The sequence below is a fragment of the Sminthopsis crassicaudata genome, chromosome 3, assembly GCF_048593235.1.
Source record: "Sminthopsis crassicaudata isolate SCR6 chromosome 3, ASM4859323v1, whole genome shotgun sequence".
Lineage (NCBI taxonomy): Eukaryota > Metazoa > Chordata > Mammalia > Dasyuromorphia > Dasyuridae > Sminthopsis > Sminthopsis crassicaudata.
Window position 1 is genome coordinate 522,595,170 of NC_133619.1, and position 15,853 is coordinate 522,611,022.

At 40.6% G+C, this 15,853-nt stretch overlaps 1 protein-coding gene across 1 annotated transcript in view; it reads left to right on the forward strand.

Annotated features, from left to right (window-relative positions):
• Nucleotides 1-8,849, forward strand: part of DRD2 (dopamine receptor D2) — a 96,073-nt gene extending 87,224 nt beyond the window's left edge. The window contains exons 7-8 of the mRNA XM_074304224.1: nt 5,650-5,977; nt 7,995-8,849. Of these exons, the coding sequence (XP_074160325.1) occupies nt 5,650-5,977; nt 7,995-8,188 (522 nt within the window). The 3' untranslated portion in view covers nt 8,189-8,849. The remainder of the gene's footprint in view (nt 1-5,649; nt 5,978-7,994) is intronic.
• Nucleotides 8,850-15,853: the final 7,004 nt, after the last annotated feature.

Below are 15,853 nucleotides of genomic sequence, written 5' to 3' on the forward strand. Positions count from 1 at the left end.
AACTTAGAAGTCATATTTTTATTCTTCACTCTCCCTTAATTCCTCTCCCAAATCTAATCAGTTGCCAAATATTGTTTTAGTGTTCCTTAGAGTCACAGAATTACAGAATTTTGAGCTGGAAAGGGCTTCAGCAGCTATTTAGTTCAACATGTACCTGAAAAAAATCCCCAGTCTGATATATCTCTCAATGGTCATCTAGTCCTTCAGTGACAGAGAATCCATCTCCCAAGGCAGACCACGTCACTTTTGGACAGCATTAATTGTTAAGAAGTTTCTCCTGATATCAATCCTTAATTCATCGCTTTGTAACTTCTACCCTGTTGTTCCTAGTTCTGTGCTTTGGGACCAAAAAGTAAGTCCTGTCTTCTTTCCCATGATAACACTTCAAATACTTGAAGATAAATATCCTGTTCCAGAGATTTTGATCTTCTCTAGCCAAACTAGTGTGATTTGGCGGTACACAGAGGCAGACACACACATTCACAGACATACACACAGAGACAGAGAGAGAAAGATGGAGAAAGAGAGAAGAAGAGAGGAAGGAAAGAAGGAAAAAAGCAGGAGAGAGAGACAGATCCTAGGATTGCACAATTAATCAGTACTCTGTACTCTATCCTGGTCAGATCTTATCTGAAACATGCATTCAGTTCTAGGTAGCACAGCTTAAAAGGACAATGATCAGCTTGAAATTTTCCAGAGAAGGATATGATATGGGAGGATGAGGTTCTGTCCTCTGAATATTTCCCAAATAATCATTGTTCTTAAAATTTTAGCTGTGTTGTTGCTTTTCCTTTTTTCCTACCCCCTTCCCTCCAACTTGAGAGATGGCTACCCATTAAACACAAATATGTGTGTATGTATATACGTAAAACCATTCTATACATGCTTCTATTTATCAATTCTTTCTCTAGGTCTTCCTTCATAGGTTACATGATAATGTAATTATATATTTAAAGGTGATAGCAAATTGTACACAAAAGATTTATAGTTTCATATATAATCATTTTTTCTATTCTGTTATGGAAATAGTTGTTTTATTTCTTAAATTCAAAATTAAACAAAATCTAAAAAATTCTGGCTGTGATATAAGCAAGGTAGAATACAAGGGGATGATCACCCCTATATTTCTGTCTTTCAAAATGCATCCCCAAACTGCACAAACTTTCATCAAAATTACCTAACATTGCTCTTCTTTTTTCATGTGTATCCCATCCTGTACCTGGGAGGGTGATTTTTGGGATCTCAGTGTAAGACTCGATGTTTATCCCTTTCAAATTTAATTTACTAGATTCAATCTAATGCTCTTGCTTTTCACAATCTTTTTGAATCTTGCTGTCATTCAGTATGTTAGTTATCCTGTCCAGCTTTGTATCTTCTTCAACATGTCTTACATCAATTCCCCTGTCTCCACTCACATCAGTCATCCAATTCAGGCCCCTGTAACATCTTGCCTAGATGAATATAACATTCTTTTAATTGGTCCCCTTGCTTTTAGTCTCTCCTCTCTCCCATTCATCCTCCACACAAATGCCAAAATTGTTTTTCCTAAATCTTAGGTATGAACATGTACCTCTCCTCTATAGGAAGTTTCATTTATCTTACTGTCATTAGCATGAAATAGAAACTCCTGACTGGAATTTAGAGCCTTTTATTATCTGATTCCAGTTTATCTTTCTGGGCTGATTACTCCCCATCACACACAGTCTACTTAGTTAAACTGGCCTATTTACTGCTCCCTGTAGATACCATTCCATCATCTGCCTCTGCACCCACTCTTTCAATGGCTATTCTCCACACTTGGAATGCCCTCTGTCTTTACCTCTGGTTTCTTGGAACCTCTCAATCTTTTCAAAGCCCAGATCAAATGCTATCTCCTTCCTGATTGTTCCAGGAACCCCTCTTCCCATCCCCTGCTGAAATTACTTTGCATATATTTAGCATATATCCAATATTTACTCATTTGTGAAAATGTGTCCTTCTAATGGAAAGCAAATTCCATGAGGACAGGGATCTCATTTCTGCATTTATTTCACATTTTAGTTCTTAGCATAGTACCTGTAACAAAGTAAGCACTTAAATGCTTATTTGACCATTTGGAGGAAGAAGCTCAAAGATCCTAAGAGGCAGAGTAAAGAGGGAGTAAATTCCAGGCATGGGCAAAAGCATTGAGAAAGGAAACAGAATTTTGAATTCAAAGTATATCTAGTAGATAAGTTTTTCTGAACTAAGAGTTTAGAAAGAGTCTGGAATGGGTCCAGAAAGGGAGGTGAGAGCTAGGCTGGGAAGGACTTCATATTTTCCTAGGGATAATCAGGAGACATTTAAGATCTTTGTGTAGGGGAGTAATTTAGTCAGATGCTTATTGTGGGAATACTAATTTGCAGACAGGATAAGGTTGTTATATTGCTGTAGTATAAGAAATGATGAGTTGATAGAATTTTAAAAAATATGGAAAAACTTGAACTTACAAAGGAAGATATTATCCACTGTTAAAGGACAGGTCAATTCTCCGAGAGCCTCCACAGCTGTGGATCATAGCATCTGAAAGAGTTGCAGGGCAGCCTTTGCTGACACAGGTGTTGAATGAGATAAATTGGATGCAGAGAGAAGAGGAGAGAGGTCAGATGACACAATGGCCTCTCAGAAAGAGAGATCAGAGAACAGCAACTGCCTCTTAGTCTCCTTGTATCATCCTCTCACAGGAGATCCATTCTGGGTTGGACCTCCAGCAGTCACTGTCAGGTAGTTCCCATGTATTCCAATGGCTCTCGGGTATTCCAATAAACCACCTTCAGAGAAACAGAGTACAAAGAAGCATAGTACAGTCTTATATAGATACATATGAATGCATCTATACCTTTTATTTATACATCAAAATCCTATATCATTCTCCCTTTTTCTCCTCCTTTACTTCAAAGGCTAACCCTCCTACTTGTGTTCTTAGTCTTATCCTCTCCCTTCTTTTGTAGGAATTCCCCCCCCACCTTTGATCATTTTCTCTGGTTCATTTTCAGTATCTCTTTATATAATTGCTCTCTCCCATCCCTTTCAAACATACTTAGGTCTCCTCTACAAAAAATACTAAACCAAAAATCTTTATGTAACCCTGCTACTCCTCAGATCTTCTTTCCCTTTCATGGGCAAACTCCAAAGGGGGGGGGGGGAAACCTATTTACATTCATTGCCTTCACTTCATCACCTTATCTTCACCTCTCATTCCATTGCAATCTAGATGTATAGAGGAAAAGGGATTCACAACAGATAGCTTTTATGTTCTCAGAAAAGTAGGAGATGAAACTCTCTGCTTCTTATTAACCCAGAAGCTCAGGGTCAAGATCAAGGTCCTAAACTTAGAAAAGGAAGATGAAGCTGTTCTCTCCTCATCTTAACATGAGCTTTTAGAAAGGAAGAAGTATTGTGTGTAAAAAGGTTGAGAAGAGAGGATTTGGAAAATCACAAAAATGTTCCAATCACAGTTCTGATTGTGATAAAATAAATCTGGGAAACAGAAAAGCAAAGAGGCGATATGGACCCATTTGAGTAGTATGGCATAATAAAATGAGTCAGATGAATTAAAGTCAAAAGACTAGAATGTGAACCACAGTTCTTATAATTATGGTTAACTCTTCTGCTTCGAAATAAGGAGATTGGACTAAATGATCCCTGAGATTTCTCCCAGCTGTTCTATTGGCCCATTGGAGGATTAGATAAAAATAAATTTGGAGTGTACCCATTCAGCAGATTTTTGGCAATGTTGGGTAGCATGAAGAAGTAAAAAAGAGAAATGGTAGAAGTAACCCAGGTTTAGGATCTGGCAAGGAGTGTTTATTGGCAACAAGACATAAGGACAAAGGATTCAAGGGCAGGAGACAGCAAAGAGTTGACCTTCTTTACCATAGGGTTGAGGCTGGTTTGAAATCTCATATTTAGGGGAAGTTAGGAGGCACAGTAGATAGAGTACCAGCTCTGGAGTCAGGAGGACCAGAGTCTAGATCCAGCTTCAGACACTTGACACTAACTTGCTGTGTAACCCTAGGCAAGTCATTTAACCCCGATTGCCTCACAAAACAAACAAACAAAAAAGAAATTCTATAACTACCAATTACCACAAGGTACATGACCATAGAGAAGTGACAGTATTTCTGTGACCCCGAGACTCTCTCTCTAAGTCTATGATCTTATGATCATGTAAATATGAAGGGAAAAATGTGAGGTCAGAGAAAGAGTGATAGGATGAGAATAAAGGGTGAGGTGGAGGGAATGGAAGACAAAGTGAGTATGAAGACGAAGTCTATTTTTTAATAAAGCTTTTTATTTTCAAAATATATGCATGGATAATTTGACAACACTGACTCTTGCATAGCCTTGTGTTTCAGATTTTCTTCTCCTTTCCTCTACTTGGCAAGGAACTCAATATATGTTAAACATGTTAAAATATATGTTAAATCCAGTATGTATAAACATATTTATACAATTTTCTTGCTGTACAAGAGACATCAGATCAAAAAAAAAAAAAGTAAATGCGTAAGAAAACGAAATACAAGCAAACAACAACAAAAAGAGTGAGAATGTTATGTTGTGATCCACATTCAGTTCCTATAGTCCTCTCTCTGGGTGTAGATAGCTCTTTTCATCATGAAGACTAAGTCTAATGGTAACATGGCAGAGGAAAAAAGGAAGGATAAGAACTGAGGAGGTCAAAGTTACAGTCCCCAACTGGCCAGAGAGGTTATGAAAGGTGTCTAGTGTGAAAAGTAACAATTATACCTTTTTATGTTGCATTTGCTCAGTGTTCTCCCATAGACACAAATGTACAGTTTTATATGCAATCATAGATTCATACATACACACAAAAACATACATTTAGACAGACAGATATATGTGTGTTTATGTATACATATGTGTATGCATGTGCATATGTATGTTATGTGTGCATATAGATTAATAAATGGAACCAAACACCTATTTAATATTTCTTCTCTGGATTCATGACCATATCTACATGGATATTAGGAGATATTCCCTCCACCAGGATAACTCACAGTCCATCTGCTCTATTTCATCCTGAATGATTCTTGTCCTACAAAAAGATTCTACATAATGTGCCAGAAGCCCCATTTTAGATTCTTGTTTATTTTTTGGATACCAGTTAACACTTAAGCTGTTCTTCTGTGATCCTCGCTATGGGATTAACCCAGTACTTTTTTCTTTCAGATATGCCATTGATGACATACAAGTGGGGTGGTTTTGAGTGGAATGGGGAGGGAAAGAGACATGCATTTAAGTCTGGCAGTAGTTATCATTAGGTCCAGAATCTCCCCAATCCAGGAAATCTACAAAGAATGAAAGGAATTATATATTTTTTGAACTTTGTGAAAGAACCAAGAACTGGATTAGATTATTCTTTTAGCTGGATGAGGTGAAAAACATTTATTATAAAAGATTTAATCCTTTCCATCTTTGAGGGCAGTAGGGAAAGTATCTACCAGGGACAACTTTGGCCACCATTTAGATGGGCAATGCAAAGTCATGGGTCATATTCTCTGGGGAGTACATGGTTCAGGGTTCAGTGTTCAGGTATATTAGCATGAAAGTCAGTACAAGGGTACTTATCTGGCTTTATTTTGGTGGCTTTTGATCCTTGTCCAGGAGGCTTCACGCCGTGCAGAACAGTTGGAGATGGAGATGATGTCCAGCACCAGTCCACCGGAGAAAACCAAATACAGCCCTATTCCTCCAAGCCACCATCAGCTCACCCTCCCTACCCCCTCTACCCAGGGAGTCCATTCTTCCCCTGACAGTCCCATGAAGCCAGAAAAGAATGGGCATGCCAAAGGTCACCCCAGGTCTGCCAAAGCCTTTGAGATCCAGTCTATGCCCAATGGCAAAACCCGGACTTTGCTCAAGTCCATTAGCCGGAGGAAACTTTCCCAGCAGAAGGAGAAAAAAGCCACCCAGATGCTGGCTATCGTCCTTGGTGAGTGCGTTTTGCTCCTACTGTGATCCCCCTGTTCAGCCTTTTTGGGATGAAAGCCATTGGCTTAGCTTCAGAAATACTTCTGCCCCTACCTGCTTACTACTCTCTTGATCAAGTCCTAACCCCAATCCTAGTCATAGACAACGGACCTTGAACATTGGTGAGTAAAAATATAATTAGATAGAAGAGAGTCTTTGGAACTCTATTGTAAAATGCTTGCTTAAAAGATGTCATTTCATCCAAAATCAATTGACTGAGGAAAAGAGTGATTGAAGTAAGATGGAAATGTGAATAGGCCAAGGAAGGTTTCAGGGAGAAAGTGGTATTCACCCAAGCCTTGAAAGAGAAGTAGAAGTTTGATAATGAGAAGGCAGAAGGGGTGTGTGTGTGTGTGTGTGTGTGTGTGTGTGTGTGTGTGTGTGTGTGTGTATAATGGGGATGACTTGGGTTGCAAGAGTATAAGCAAAAACGCAAGGAAAGAACAAGTTTGGTGCCTGTTGATCACATGAAAACAAATAAACCAAGAAACCCCCAAAATCCTTGTCTTCAAGGAGCTAACATTCTCTTGGCCAGTAAGAGATAATGACAACTTGTATTTCTAGAGCACTTTTCAGAGTAATTTTACATAACCATAGATAGGATTATTTTAGTCTTCAAAATTGTTCCCATCAGTTGAGGGGTTAGAAGGGAAAAGATGGAGGTGGAATCTGGGACATGTGAGTCTGTGAGTATGGGGAACTCCCAGTGTGGAATATTTTTCCATCAGAGAAGATCTGTAGCTCATCTTTAATGTCTAACCTTAAAGAGCTGTTGGGAGCACTAAGAGAAGAATGACAACTATTGATGTGTTTGATTCAGGACCTTCTCAACCCAGTTCCTTCTGTTTCCAAGGTCACTCCTCTTTTCACTAGGGAACACTGGGTTGGTTCATATCTATTGCAGTTTTGCTGCTTGTGTGATCATGGGCAGGTCCCTTCTCTGTAAAATGAAAGAGCTTAGAGGCAGCCAATGGATCTATTTGTTTTGTACGAGTATACATTTGTCATAAGAGCAGGAAGTAGCTTAGTGGACAGTGATAAATGTGGGGAGAGGATAAGTACCAATAAGACTGTTTTGAAAAGCAAAAATAAATTTTAAAAGATAAAATGGAGTTGGATTAGATGGGGTCTGAGGACCCTTCTAGATTTCAATGTTCCTTTCTCAAGTTGCCTTTCTTATAAATGAAGAAACTAAAACCTGTAGGAGTTCAATGATTTGTCTCAATTCATATAGCTAGTTAGTTAGTGGTAGAATCTGGACCATAATCTCTAAGATTAATTAATTATTAATCTCATAATGTCTCCTCTACCACTAATACTCCTGAGAAACATTGTTCTTAAGATGGAGTCCCTAGTCCTTTCCATGTCCATGGATTTTTCAAGGGGTATGAAATTTAAAGTTTTTTTTTTTAATACTTTGATAACAATATGTTGATATAAGTTTACCTTTTACTACCATGTATTTGACTGTGCATTTAAACGCATTCTGTTAAAGGACTTGGTAGGTTTCACCAGTCTGTCCAAGAATGACATACAAAAAAGGTTAAGAACCCCTGTTTAGTTGGGGGGAAATTGGATTTTGGAATTAAATGTCCCAAGTTGTGATTCCAGGTTCCCTTGTTTCTTTGCTGTGTGAACTTGAGGAAGTCACTTAACTGAGTCCAAATTTCCTCTTTTATAAAATGAATATAAATGTATTTGTACTATGCCCCCCCAGAGTTGTGAGGGAAACCTTTGTGATCTTAAGGTTCTATAAAATTAAGAATTTTTAATATGATTTCTTCCTTGTCCTGCATCCAGGAACAGGGATGGTATCCACAAAAAAAAAAAAAAAAGAGTTAATAGTCTCAGAATCTATCTGACCCATTCTAGAGGTTGGGCTCTTGGTGATTGAGACAGGATACTAGGCAGCCTTGTCCATGCTCACCTGGCTCCCCTAGTAATCCCCAGCCCAGCTCACTGGCCCCTTTCTCTTCCAGGAGTGTTTATCATCTGCTGGCTGCCGTTCTTCATCACCCACATCTTGAATATGCACTGTGACTGCAACATTCCACCGGCCATGTACAGTGCATTCACATGGCTGGGCTACGTCAACAGTGCTGTGAATCCCATCATTTATACTACCTTCAACATCGAGTTCCGCAAAGCCTTCATGAAGATTCTCCATTGCTGACCCCACCAGCTGCCTGTCCACCTGCCTGCCCATTCAACCACTTGCCCACTTGTGTCACCAAGTAAAGAGCCTATGGTGATGAGGGGAGGGAGAACTGGCACTCCTTTCTGAGTCCGGTGGGTCCTGAACAGCTTCCTTCCACCTCTCTGGTAGGTAGGGTGGGGGCTCTAGAGGCAGATCTATGGAATTTTGTCACGGAATCACTTTGCCCACAGCTATAGTGTCTAAACTTCTGAAGCAGCAAGATGCTTATTGGCACTGATCCTAGAGCTGGACCCCTCGAGGACGCTGGGAACAGTTAATATGGAGAGCAGAGTCAGCTCAAAGAATCATCCCCCTCATCTTCCTGGATGCCTCTTCTTTGCACCAAAGACAAAACCCACTATTTTCTGTCCCCATATCCTCTCTGACTCTGAGCATGGATGCATCAGCTGGGAGACCTAACTGAGGTCTCTCAACCCTGCTCAATTTCCACCTGCCTGGCTCTGGGTGGGATCTGAGAAGTCAATGGGAGAGGTTTGGTCAAGATCGGGGACAGAGGGAGCAACAGCTAAGGTTCCGTCTGGCATCCACCTTCAGGACCATGAAACCTATGTAAATACTAGACCACAGGATGAATTCCAGAGAAACCCAAGCCAAAAAGAAAAAAGGAAAAAAAAAACTAAATCCTTCTCTAAGATGCTGCTTTGCATGGCAGTGAGTAGTGGTCTAGGAGCTCCTCCCTATGCACCTTCCAGCTTCCTACCTAATGGCTGCTATATGAAGTTTTGACTGGAACGAAGTCTGTCTTTGTGCATTGATCTGGGCAGCTCATGGGCTCCATGAGCAAAAGGGGTTATGAGACTTTGGTTACTTTCTGAGAGACCTTATGGTTTAGCATCCCAATAAATAAGTATAGATTCTGCCTCAAAACTTTAGGACCTGAATATTGGTCTGTGGCTGGAGTGAGGACATCTAGGCTAGGGGCTGGCAATCTGTGGCAAGGGTATCATAGTGTTACTCTGGGTGATGATGTTGGTAGCTATGTGCCACGGCTCCTTTTCTCTTCTTCCTCTTTCCCTCTTCTCTTCTTCTGCTTGTTCCTTTCCTTTTCCTATTCCTTGCCTGCCATCAGCTAAATAAGCTGTTGACCCTGGCCCAATCTGGCCTGACATGGTCTTGAGTGGGGAGCTAGGGGAAAGTGTGGCTACTGGGGAGGTTACTTGGCTCCGTGTCTATAAGACCACTGGCTGTCCCCAAACACCAGTCTTTCTGTACCATCATTGTACATATGACAATCCAATAAAATCTAATGGAAACAGGTGGATTGGGCTGAGTGTTTGAATAAGCCCAGAAAGATGTAGCCAGAACTCCATCTCTTCTTTTCACCACAAGAATTGACCAATCCCCTTAGGGCACAGTCACATTCGTTTTGTCTAAGGGAGAGACCCTAGGGCACCTAATTTTTATTGGAGCTGCTAGTGTCTAAAGATGATTATCTATGTGTGGAGGAGGGAGTAATATTGTACCAGACTATGTAAAGAAAATTTACCCCCAGAGTAGGCTGGAGAAGCAGTTAATATGTTGTATGATGGAGCCAGCATCCAAAGGGTCTCAATAGATTAGAACACTGGGATCAAATTAAATATCATAAAATTAAATAGGGATAAAGGTTAAATCTTATATTTAGATTTTGGGCTGCTACATAGTATAGTGGATAGAATGCCCAGGCTGAAGTCAGGAAGATTTATCTTCCTTAGTTCAAATCTGGTCTGAGACACTTAATAGATGTGTGATCCTGAACAAGTCACTTAATCCCATTTGCCTTAGTTTCCTCATCTGCAAAATGAGCTGGAGAGGGAAATAGGAAACCACTCTAGTACCTTTGTCAAGAAAATCCCAAGTGGGGGCAGCTAGGTGGCGCAGTGGATAGAGCACCAGCCCTGGTCTCAGACACTTAACATTTCCTAGCTGTGTGACCCTGGGCAAGTCACTTAACCCCAGCCTCAGAAAGAAAAAGAAAAAAAAAAAATCCCAAATGGATCACAAAGAGTTAAGCACAATTGAAACAAATGAACAACAGTTAGATTTTAAAAATCAATTTTGTGAGTACACTAAAGAAGAAATATGGGTGGGCCAATTAATTGATCATCAATAAATATTTATAATGGACCTATTAGCTAGAAACTATGCTAGGCAATGGAAATCCAAAGATAAAAGTAAAACTGTCTTCTCTTAAAGTGAATGAAGCCATATTATACACAGAATGATAGAAACATAGAATTTCTCAGTTAGAAATGACCTAAAAATGACCTGAGAGCAGGAGAGTGCAGAAAGTCTCAGACTCCATATGAGTCCAACAGTGATCTATCAAAGAAAAAAGGCAATCCATATTTAGACTAAACCAATGCCAGGACTAAAGAAGTAATAATTCTCCTGTTTTTTGCCCTGCTTACACTATATATGCAGTACTGTTTTCAATTCTTGGCATCCTATTTTGGGAAGGAGAAGCTGGAGAGTGTCAACCAGAGAGCAATCAGCATGGGGAAGGGTTCTAAGACTATTTCACTTGGGGATCAGTTGAAGGAACTGGTGCTGTTTAACCTGGAGGAAAAAAAAACTAAAAGGTGCTTGATAGTTGTCTCCAATTATTTAGAGAGCTATTTAGCATGTAATTCAAAGTGTAATTCAGGAAAGAACTAGGAGCAATGAAAAGCCATTGGGAAAAAGAATACCAACTTAACATAAGGAAAATACTACTATTCAAAATAGTATTCAGCAATACTATCCCTGAGGAAACAATGGTTCTCCCTCACTGAAAGACTTTAAACAAAGAGTGGACAACTATTTGTTGGATATATGGTAGCAGGGATTCTTATTCACTTATGACTTGGACTTGAAGGTCTCTGGAGTTCTTCTAACTCAGATTCTGTAGCTCCTGGTGGAGTGTGGTTAATCCTACCTACAATAGAAATGAATTCATTCAGCATTCTTTTTCAATTTTAGAGACCTCAATCAGGGGTCCATGCTCCGCCCCAAGAAGATTACAAGTCTATTGTCTTTATTCATCTTCATTGTGGGTCTCTATTGGTTACATTTGCCCCCTCCTTCCAAATGGCAATTCTCCACATAGCCAGTGACTCTGAAATAGGCTGCTTTCTCACTATCTGTCACTTTTCTCTCTTTCTCCTTCTCTTGGTCCACATGACCTCTGAAGTATCAGAAATCTTTCTCTGAAGCCAAGATAAAAAGTGGAAGATGGGTTAGGTAACCTGTCTCAAGTAGTCAATTCAATTTTAATCGCTCTTCATTCTTGATCTTTTCATCCTTGCTCTCCTCAGTCTCCAACTTATCCCCTTGATGAGAGACCTTTTTTGGAGTAAGGGTTGCTGTTTCTGCTGCAGTAAGAAAGTTGGCTTTAAAAATGAACAATAAATCGACCTCATGAAGAGGAATATTATCACCACCCTGAGAATAACAGGGCTGATGACAAACAAGGTGGAGGCGCCCACGGGCTCCCACTTCAAGGAAAATACAGGGGAGCTGTCAGGGAACATGGCACCAGGGATAATTTGCATGCTAAATGCAATATTTTTAGCACCAAAGTTTAGAGCACTCTACTTGCCCCGAACACTTAATTATGGACTTGGATATCTACCTGAACCAGAAGTTCGAGCTCAACCCTATGGATGACTCCAGCTCTCACCAGCATTCCATGAAGGTCAGGAGGTTGGGCAAAAGATACAGAAGCAGAAATTGAGGTCAAGAGACACAATATTAATTCCAAATGTTCTATTCATAGGGAATGGCACCATAACAATGACCTAATGAAGCTGATCAAGCCTGAGTGGTCAGTCAGATGTTATTGGAAGATAAGGGGCAGTATGGATATAGCACTGAATTTGGAGTTAGAAAGTGAGGGTTCAAATCCCACCCCTCACTGTATAACTTTAGACAAGTTATTAATTTTGCTGATCCTGTTTCCTCAGCTGTGAAACTGAGGAGATTGGACTAAAAGTCATTCAAGGTCTCTTCTAGCCCTAATTATATCATCCTATGATAATGTGCTAAAAAGAAACATTCAAGGATCATGTAGGTCAACTCTTATTGCTTTCAATCAATGTCCTTCTTTGTCCTTCCTCCACTGGAACACCATTCCCTTTTTTATAATCTCAAACTAAAGAGTTTTTTGGATTAGGAATGAAAGATATGGCATTTGTTAAGCAACTACCATGTCTGCACTAAGAACTTAACAAAATTCATCTCACTTAATTCATATAATTTTACAGTCAAGGAAACTGAGGCAAATGGTGATTTGATCAAGATCATATAACTGGTAAGTTTCTGAGACTCAGATCTCCTTGACTCCAGGTCCAGGGCTCTATCTACTGTGCCACTTAGCTGCCTCTGTCATTTGAAATCTCTACAGGAGAGAAATTTAAGTTCAGATAATCGGGTTCATCAAATTCAAACCTGAAAGGGATCATGTAGTCCAGTTCTAACAATTCACAAATGGGAAATATGAAGTCAGTGGCCCTAGGCTCCAATCCTGCTTCTGACACTTCCTGCCTCTGGGATGTAAGGCAAGTGAGTTCACATCCCCAGTCACAGTTTCCTCACCTGTCATGAAGGAGCAGAATGGCCTTACAAAGCCAATCCTGCTCTGCTGCCTGAAGACGTAAGTCTAGAGCTAGGCTCCAATCAAATGAATTGCCTATAGCCATAAGAGTAATAAGGAGCAAGTCTAGAATTTGAATAAGGGACGTCTCACTCCAAACCCAGCAATTTTACCTGTTATCAGGTTGCCAGGGATGGAGGAAAGAGGGTAGAAATTTTTGAAATTAAAAAAAAAAAAAGATTACAAAGAAAGTGGCACAAAGTTTATTCTGAGAGAAAAGTGCCAGAAGAAGGAAGGAAAGGGAGGGCAAAAAGAGAGGGGTGATGGGGGAAAAGTGATGCAGCTGTCATCAAGCTGCTCTTTGTTCCTACCAGAATCAGATTGACAGCTGGAGTGGGCAGGGGGCGGGCTTGGCTCATCCCCAGCTCCAGCTTTCAGTGGGGAACACGGGGAGGTAGGGCAATGCTAGGAGATCCTTACCCTTCATCTGGGCGGGCTCTGCTGTTTCCAGAGTGGGGGCAGATGAAGGGGCAGAAGAGAGGTCACAGGCAGGACCAGGGCAGGTTAAAAGTTATCCCTGGTTTTTCCAGAGTGTGTGAGTGTTTGTCTGTCTTATCTGTCTCTCTCTCCTTGTCTCTGTCTCTGTTCCTATTTCTTTCCTCTCTTTCTCTTTTCTATCTCCTCTCTGTCTCTCTTTTTTGGTCTCTCTCCTTTTGGTCTTTCGTCTCTGTCTCTCTCTTCATTCTCAATCTTTCTGCCTGTTTTTATTTCTACCTCTCTTTCTATTTCTCTCTCTGCCTCTGTCTCTCTCTCTCCCCTCCTTCCTTTCTCTCTCTCCCTCTTTTCTCCATCTTTTTATCTGATACTCTTTCTTTCCTCTCTCTCTCCTTCATCTTTCCCTCCCTCTCCCCTTGCTCAACTTCCATCCTCCTTATCTTTTTCTTCCTCCCTCCTTTCCTCTTTTCCTCCCTCCTTCCCTCCTTTCTCTCCCTCTGTCTCTCTGTTTCTTTCTCTTTCTGCTTCTCTTCTTTCTGTCTCTCTCCCCCCTGTCTCTCTCTGTATTTTTCCTCTCTGTTTTCTCTTCCTACCTGATTCTCCTTTAAAAGCAAATGAGGATTGTAGCCTTTGCTCCCTTTACTAGTCCTATGTACCCCAGTTAGCAAAGCTCATGGGTCCTTCTTTCCTGTCCCTGGAGGATTTCTTGTATTCCTGGGGCTGTTCTGGTCACAAGCTGTGAAAAGCATCCTGAGAATGCTAAGAAAAGCAGAACAGTTTCAAGGTTAACTACCTCATGAGCTTCTCTGTACCTCCATTGTGGATAATAACCCCAGCCTGAGTGTATATGACACTTTATGATTACAAAATACTTCATATTCCCTAGCCAATTTGATCCTCACAACAATCCTTCAAGGCAGTTAATGTAAGTAATGATAGTTCCCTTTCTTGTATTTAGTTCCTTAGAACTTATATACCACTTTCCTCACAACAATCCCATTGAAGTAATCAGTAAAAGTCTTAGTCCTCATTTTTCCCAATGAGAAAACTAATACTGAATTAAATTATTTGTTCACAAATACACAACTACCTTAAAGCCAGATATTTCAATTACAACATTAATGTTTTTCTGGGGGGGTGATGGTTTATTTTAGAGATATAAGCAAGAATACTTATCGACTAAAAGTTGTAAGTGATCTTGGAGGGGAATCTGCAAGAGATTTTTAAAATCTTTTTTATGAGATTTTTCAGAAAAAAATGTTGGGCACTTAAGATTGTCCCAGACATTTGTTAAAACATTTCTACCACATTGCAGCTTTCCTGCTTTGAACCCTGTCTCCTTTCCCTATTCCCAACCCCTACAGAAAGTCTCTGGAGATTTTCCTTTATCAGTCAGGCCCTACCCTATGTCTACCATCCCCAAAAGAGATCATAGCAAATCCTGACTCTGGCTGGTGCCTCTGGCAACCAGTTCAAGTTCACCTATCCCTTTCTACTCTTTTAAGGCAACAGAATAAAAAATTCCCCAAGATCCATATGGGGCTTCAAATTATCTTCCCTGGGAACTTCCTGATGACCAATAAGGGCTCAGATCTCTGTGTGAGGGAGGCGGAAGGGGATGAGATTGATGAGCTCTAGGGAATACTAATCACCAGGAGCCAGGAGATACTATGAGGAGAGAGAGACAGATAAACAGAGACAATAATTGACACATGGAGAGAGGTAAACAGACATAAGAGAGTTGACAGTTCTTATGAATAGAGAAATGATCCCAGATCTGTTGGGGGACAGATGAGCCAAACTGGTAACAAGAATGGCTTTGACAGAAATTCTACCAACCAAGTGAATTATGATCTAGATGGACAAAGTATACATTTGTCAGGACAGAAAATGAGGAACCCATTAGGCTGGAGACAGCCAGGACTTGCCATCTCAGAACTTAAGGTATACATAAACAGCAATAAGGTAAATGACTCCTCTCTCCCCATCTCTCTCTATGAAGGAACTGGAATCTGTAACAAAGTGTGATCCCAGATCCCAGAGTGGGCAGCTTTCCTCCCAGGCATCTCCCCCACTCCATCTCCCACAAGGAAACAGATCAGACCTCTCTTGAAAGATATCTTCCTTGGGCACAACCCATTCTGGAAAGATGCAAGAAAATTACATTACTAAGATATAAAATATGATGGAAATGGAGAGATGTGAGAAGAGCAATGGCTCTCTAGTGGGGAGGGCAGGGATCATGGAGTCACGGATCTGGATCTGGAAGAAATCTCAAAGGTAAATAGAGACAGGATTGGAACGAGGATTTTTCTAACTCTAGGACCAACATTCTATCCATGGTGCCACGTTTTTGTTTTTCCTTTGTTCTCAAAGAGAAACATGATATCAGGGGGTAATGCCATGACCTACAAGTGAGTTGGATTTCAGTGAGGGAGAGCTAGGCAAGGTCGCCTGCCTCATTTTCCTCTCTAGAGGTGTCTGGAGTGGCAGTGAGCAAGATATAGATCAAGATGGCAGGAGATGGCCCTGTCCATAAGCAGGATTGGAAGCTTGCTTCTCTGACTCCACTC